This window comes from Zingiber officinale, chromosome 1B, assembly GCF_018446385.1.
Source record: "Zingiber officinale cultivar Zhangliang chromosome 1B, Zo_v1.1, whole genome shotgun sequence".
Taxonomy (NCBI): domain Eukaryota; kingdom Viridiplantae; phylum Streptophyta; class Magnoliopsida; order Zingiberales; family Zingiberaceae; genus Zingiber; species Zingiber officinale.
The window spans coordinates 141,715,114-141,722,437 of record NC_055986.1 but is presented as its reverse complement, the minus strand read 5'-3'; the positions used below and the strand labels follow the sequence as shown (position 1 = coordinate 141,722,437).

The 7,324-nt window shown below is 40.6% G+C and overlaps 1 protein-coding gene across 1 annotated transcript; it reads right to left on the bottom strand.

The window, feature by feature from the left end:
- Positions 1 to 3,313: 3,313 nt before the first annotated feature.
- LOC121982497 lies at positions 3,314 to 6,694 on the bottom strand. Its single transcript, XM_042535602.1, has 2 exons — positions 6,400 to 6,694; positions 3,314 to 6,336 (listed from the first exon to the last, which is right to left on the bottom strand). The coding sequence occupies exons 1-2, from the start codon at positions 6,449 to 6,451 to the stop codon at positions 5,879 to 5,881; spliced, it is 510 nt and encodes a 169-aa protein (XP_042391536.1). The 5' UTR covers positions 6,452 to 6,694; the 3' UTR covers positions 3,314 to 5,878.
- Positions 6,695 to 7,324: the final 630 nt, after the last annotated feature.

Here is a 7,324-nt window from a genome sequence, read left to right as displayed (position 1 = left end):
GCTCTGAAATTAGAAGCTGGCATTGTTTTCTTAATTCCAGATAATGAAGTGTTTTAAGCAGTCATATCTTTTGATGATCGGTTTTTATGTTGAAAGGTTCATTACTTGAGTTCCAAAAAAATAGTATCAGTCTAGTGGAACCAGAAGCTTGCAAACTTGGAATAAAATTTCTGAAACTTAGTTGGAAAGTTAAATCTGTTTTTGATGAGTTCTGGAATTGAAGTTTGGAATTGGAATCTGGGAATACAGAATTCAGAAGCTGCTTGATGAGTTCTGGAATTGAAGTTTGGAATTGGAATCTGGGAATACAGAATTCAAAAGCTGCTGCTGATGAGACAGAGAATTCTTCTACAAAATCCTTCTAATGTCTGAGATTTAAAGGTGTGTCGAGCTCCATTTGGTACTGAATTCTGAAGTTTATGAATGCTGAAATGCTTTAACAGTCTTGAATTCTGGGAAGTGTTCAGAAGAAGCCATTGTTGGATTTTAAGGTTGTTGTTGTGTAGAAATTAAAAGGTTGCTGCTGTGTTGGAAACTTTTCTGGAAGTGATAAGAGAATTGTGATTCTTTTCATGCTTCTTGTGCACATAATCTAGAATATGGATTCTGAAAAGCTGTTATGTGGAGCTGAGTTTAGTAGCAGAAATTGAGTTTGGGATTCTGAAATTTGATTCCGACCTACTGGATATTGCAGTGCTGAATTCAGGAAGTTGGATTACTGAACCAAATTGAGTAGGGACTGATGTAAAAAAAAATATATATATAGAAATGTTGAAATGGCTGCAGAATGGTGTTTATATCAGTAACTAGGAGGAGAAGCATAGTGTTCATCATCAGAAATGCAGGACAGGAATTAAGATTGTTGTGAAAATATGCAAAGGTTAAATTTTTTTTGAAAAAAATGAGCAGAAATGCATGTAAGTTAATGTGCAGGAATATACTAGATGAATGTAATGAACTTTTTGATTGGAAGGAATTGAAGAGCAAGCTAATTGTGATTGAATGCTATGAAGATAGTCTTTTGGAGGTTAAAGCTTTAATGTTTGGCCGGAATTTCCTAGTAGATCAGAAATTTCTGCAAATGAAGCATTTTTGTGCCATTTCGGAAAATGAGTTATGACAAGCTAGAATTGTTCAAATCTGGAAATTTTTGGAGGATGAATTGATAAGGATCTTAAGAAGCTAGATGAAAAGGAATTAGAATTTTTAGTAGCTAAACGATGACAAGTTGATACAAAGTCAAGAAACTATGCAAAAGATGCTGAAATCTGCACCTTGTTGTGTGAAATGGAGTTTAGAGCCATTGGATATCTGAAAAATTATAATCCAACTGTTGTTCAAGCATTGTTAAATGATTAATTTACTTCTCCATAGTTTACAAAATGAAACTGAGAATTGGATGCAAATCAGAAACACAAGCTAAGAACTGAAACTGAAAACAAATTCTGCAGTTTGGGTTTTGAACTGTAATTGTTGTGGTGAATGTTAAAATTCAAGTAGAATTTTTGTGTCATTGCAGGAAAAGAGATTAATTCTGGCTACCAGCCAAGTGTAAGAGGATATAAAGTTTAAAGAGGGAAGTGTGCAGCTGCTAGTGGAGTTGTATTCTGATTTCAGAGAAGTGCAGTTCAGTGCAAATGAATTCAGAACCTGTACTAATTTTCTATCAGTTAAGTGTTTGAAATTTCAGATTCATGAATTTAAGTACCAAGTGGGAGTTTTGTATCAAGTTTTCTTTAAAATTCTGAAATTGCTACAATTGCAATCTGCTGGTGAGACTAACTTCTTCACAGCAATTACTAGAAATGTTGGAATTGGCTAGCTGCACTTTTCTAAACTTCTTCAACTGAATTACTGAACTTGGAAACATTGATACCATCTGATGTGTTCAAAGGAGACTATACTACAAGAGAACAACAGGTTTTATTCTGCTTGTTGCAAGTACATGGAGTTTGAATTGGTACTTCTTGGAGCTGAAATTTTAATCTTCTTGGACTCACAATTCTTGATGTTGGTATCTGTAGCAGCAGTATACAGCAGAACCTTGCTTCCTTGATTGTTTTGTTTGATTCTGAGATTTGTTTCATTGCTCGAGACGGCCATATTTTAAGTGTGGGGGAGGGGCATCTTCTTCATGATTTGAGATTATTTTTTTGAGTTTCAAATGTTGAAAAAAATAGTGAAGAAAAAAAAAACCAGTGGCAAGAAAAGAGAGTATCAAGTGTGAAGATAGAGTATCAAGAATCTTGGATTGACATCAAATTGAAGGGGAGGTTAGCTTGGTATTTTGAATTGGTAATGACAAATGGTATACAACTCTTTTCACATCAAATTGGTCAACTAATCAAGTATATTCCTCCAATACTCTTACCTTCTCATTTTCTTCATTAATGTCTTTTCTTTTGCTACAACATTCATTTCAATTGCTTCTTTTGCTTCCATTTCAATTCTTCATGATTAAATCCTTTTGATTCATGTATGCTATGTTTATAGTGGTGGAGAAGTAGAAAATAAGCAAGCCTATGGTAGTGAAATGTTGTGAGTGACATTGAGTGCGCTCCACTTATACACATGTTTGAGTGTGAGAGATAGAATAGGTGAACACCTTGTGAGATTGCAACTTGCTTAATTTTTCAATTGGATTGAAACTACCATACCTACTGATTATTGTTTGGATTGTATTCATGGTTGTTTGTGATTTTTAGATGATCTTAGTTAAATTCTTTTTACTATCTTCTAGGTATTGCTAGGGAATTTTCTATGGAGATAATTTTTAGTTTTCTTTACTTGCACGGGACGTTCAAGACTAAGTGTGGGGGATTTGATAAATATGATTTTACTGCATTATTTTGATTTATATATACATGGTTTGATGTTGATTTCATAGGTTTAAATCATGGTTACATTATATTTTATGCATTGTCTTTATTTTGAGCTTAATTGCAAATTATCTTATTTTTTGTGCTATTTGATGCTAATATTTGATTCTTATTTTGTAGGCATCAAAGGATCATGGATGTGGATCTATTTGAACCAAATTTGGACTCAAATCTAGGGTTAAACGAGGCGATCAAGACCGTTCATTGAAGATCGGAGGAATCTGAGCCATCCGTTAAGGATCCGGCCCATCCAACCTAATGAGGAGCAGATCTGAGCCATTGATAAAGATCCAGAAGTTTTGATCCAGATTTGAGTTCATCCAGCCATTGATCCAGCCTGAATTAATCTGGACCGTTCATTGAAGACAGGGCAGATCTGGGCCATTCAGTGATGATCTGGTCGATCCGACCTAAGGGAGAGTAGATCCAGACCCTAGATCAAGATCAGTACCTTCGGATCAGATTTTGGATGACTTTTCACCGTTGATCAAGAGACAAATCAATCCCAGCCGTCCGATCATATCCAGATCTGATTCAAAAGAGAAGCTACAGTGCTACAGTGTCTTCGTCGATTCTCCTGTGCTTCGCGTCGCGTGTCTCCAGCGAGATTCCGACCACCATCTCCATTTCCACATCCATTTTCCGGCGAATTCATCGGTGACGATGCTCCCAACTACTAGCGTTCAGCTTCCGGCGATTTGACCTCGCTCCAAGGTGGTCCTACAGTGAGAATTGTGTCTGCAAACCTCTGTTCTACCGCGCCGCCGATTCCGAGGTGTTCCTCCAAGGTGGTTCTGCTTCCATCCGTGAGCTTTGGCGGTGTTCCTCCACTACTTCTGGACCATTTCCGACGACATTTCATTCATCATCTTCTCCACATCAGATCTAAGGTTGCAGTCGCAGATTTGCAGATTTCCTGAGGTTGGCAGCATCGATCTTCATCAGATTCGTTTGGAGTGGTCTCCGATGGTGCTGGTGAAGGCTGAGCTGAGTTTAGTTGCTGAGGTTGTCTTCCCCGATTACAGTTGGAGTGTTCTCTGCTGTTTCCTTATGTGACGACAAGGAGAAGTTGCCAAGAAGATTGGTTTAGTGTTGAGATGGTTTAGGGTTTCTTTTATGCATGCTTTTTATTGTTGGTAGATTTATTTGGATTCAATAATCATAGTTTTCTTTTAGCTTAATTGTTTTAATTCAAATGTTTGGAGTAATTTAGTTTCAATTGATTTTAAAGTTGTTATTAATCTTGCTTTAGCTTAGGGTTAAGTATTAGTGAGTAATTTAGTTTTCTGTAGTTTAATTAGCTTTAATTTTAGCAGTAGTGTAGTTTCTTATTTGCTGTGCTTGTCCTTTGTTAGAATTAGATTCAAAGCTTAATCCCCATTTTTATATCGAAAACCCCAAAAATAGAAATAAAATACGATCCTAAGATTACATCCTACCGTTTGTTCCTCGAGAGATCGATCCTGGGCTCGTTACTACAACATTATTGTGTAATTAAGGGGTTCAGTGAAAATATATTTGTACAATTTGATTAGCGGATGTGACAGATTCGCTTATCAATGAGGCAGCGTCGCATTGAAGCACTTTAGCGAGACACTAGCAGAAAGTCCATGTAAAATGGAAAGTCGTTTGACCGATCGGCGTAGTAAAGAAAAACACAGCGAAAAGATCATAGAAGAGTGGGAAGTCGTTTGACCGATGGACGCAGTAAAGAAAAACACCCAAGCGACAAACTCATAGAAGTCCCAGGCAGAGTGGGAGGTCGTTTAACCGATCGACGAAGTTAAGAAATTCCCTGCGGGAAAAAGGTCGAGAGACCGGTCGGCACAGTTACAAGGAACACTCAAAATGAAAGGCTAACGTAGCAAAAGTGGGCATTCATTTAAAAATTACTTTTAAAAATCCGCCGACCAGGGATAAAGTTACAGATGTCATATTAAAATTAAAGTCTAGTCGATCGGTAGAATTACAGAAAATACTTCATTCAAGGTAGTCGAAAATATGTTTCGGGATGGTAGTGAGAAGAGCCGCATGCTCTGTAGCAGCGATGACCACGGAGTCGAAGAGCTGACCCTTGGACTTCAGATAGTCCGCAGTGGCAGTGATAGCCAACTCGAAGGCGATAACCAACCAGTCGCAAACCTTCTCCACAAACTCCGCCGAGCGGATGTATTTTTGCCTCAGAGTTGCGACGCAGCCTGACTCTGCTTCTTGGTACTCCTTGAAGGTGGCACGGGAAGGATCTAGAGCCTCCTGTAGGGCCTTCACATCGTCCTTGAGTTTGGTCACCTCCTCCGAACGACCTTTCTGCTCTCCTTCTAGCAGCTCGGCCAGCTCTTTCACACGCTGCTCCACAGCTCGGGCTTCCGCATTCTTTTTTTCCAAATCAGCGATGGCGGTGTTCTTCTGAGTGGTGGCGAGCTCAATTTTGTGGTCATAACTCTTGACCTGCTTGTTAAGCTAGTCCAGCATGTATTCCTGATCGACCGTCTTCTTCCGCTCGGCCTCTAACAAGTCCTTGGTTTTTGCGAGCTCCTTCTGCAGCTCGGCATAAGAGGGACCTCGAGAGGAAGACAGGCCGCCCGGACTCTTCAGTCTTTTCAATTCTTCATCCACCATTGCCAAGTGGTTGGCGATAACAATGTTTTCCACCCATCGCTGATGTACACAGAAGTGTTAAGAGGCCGACCGGGAAGGCTACATAAAGAAGAGGAAATAAAGCTTACCCCTGTGGACTGCTGCATGTGACTGTCAGCCAGCTTGTCGAGCGGTATCATGGCCACACGGGCCCGAGCGTCCGCCCACATCTCAGCGAGGGGCCCCTTCATAGTGATCATATGTTCAGGAGTTGTCGGCCAATCGGACTCGGCCATGAACGCCTCAGTAGGGAGATGTAGGGTGGCCCTAATAGTGTGGCGCCGGCACAGAGTCGTCTGAGCGGACGCCAAAGGATCAGATGTCGGGCTGGACATTGTGGACAAAATGCCCGAGCGGAGGACTCAGCGTGGTGCAGGAGGAAGGGAGCTAACCGACACCATTTCGATGGGGCCCGCAGGTGTATCCAACTGAGAGGGAGTCCGATCGGAGGAGAGTGCCTCGACCGATGGTGCCTTGCCGCGTTGAGAGGCGGTGTCCATCCGCTCAGACGCTTGCACTGCGGAGGTTGCCGAACGGAGAGGCTTCTCAACTCGCCGTCTTTTCCTGTCGAGCGGGAGCTCATCCTCCGGTTCGGAGTCTTCCTCCCGAATAGTCGGTTCCTTGCTAGGAGTTGCACCGCCAGCCGCATCCACAGGTGAAGCCTGAGCGGCCAACTCCCCTGCTTGCGTTTCACTCTCATCCTCGTGGGAGCCGACCGGAGCGATGCCCAACTGCTCCATTTCCTTGGTCGCTGCCGCTTCGAGCGCGGCTGCTTTCTTCTTCAAGATTCCGAATAGCACGGACTCCATTACGATGTTCGCTGCAAGGAAAGGAGAAAAAAATCAGTTTGAACTCAAGGAAAATGTACAAGCGAAGTTCTTACCAAAGCTGCTCGGGAGCGGGGTCTGGTTCGGACTCAAACCGAATATATACATTACTCCTTCAGGTAGAAGCTTGTTGATGTCGATCTTCAAACCGGCTAGCAGATTCGCTGCTTGAAGGTAGTCCGGTCGGGTCTTATATTTCTTCAGCTCGGGGGAGATGGGCAGTCCGACCTGTCATTTGTTAGGATGTATACTAAAAGCCTAGCTTTTGGTATAAACATTTATCTAGAAATCAGAATCACATTGGTCAAATATCTACATTTATTATAAATGTAGTTGTTCAATTAATTTATATTGTAGATAACATGGTGTGTGGTGTCACACACAGATGATCATGTTATCAGTACCTTATAAATTATAAATAGTAGCTCACGACCAAGATATAAAGGAACAAACCATTGGAAGGTCGTAGTGTAATTAGGTATTAGTTTATCTTAACTATATAATTACACTAGTACACTTAGAGTGTATTGAGTAGGACCATTAGAGGTTGTTTCTTTTTATACTGACTTTATGAAGGAATAAAGACCTCAGTTATTATGGAAGTGTGTGCTCTTAATCCTAATATAATAAAAAGCACATATATTTGATATTTATTTCTTTAATTTATCAATGGGTGAGATTTAGTTCGATAAATCAATAAGCCCGGTAAGTTGGGAAATGATATCACTTATAGTTTGTGTTGTTGATTATAGAAGGAAACTGTGTCCTAGTAATCTAGGTTGAGAATGTCCCCAAGAGGAGCTCATAAGGATTGTCATGTTAAACCCTGCAGGTGGACTTAGTCCGACATGATGATAAGGTTGAGTGGTACTACTTTTGGACTAAGATATTAATTAAATGAGTTGTCAGTAACTCACTTAATTAGTGGACATTCGACATCTTAAACACAGGGAGACTAACACACTCATAATAAGAAGGAGC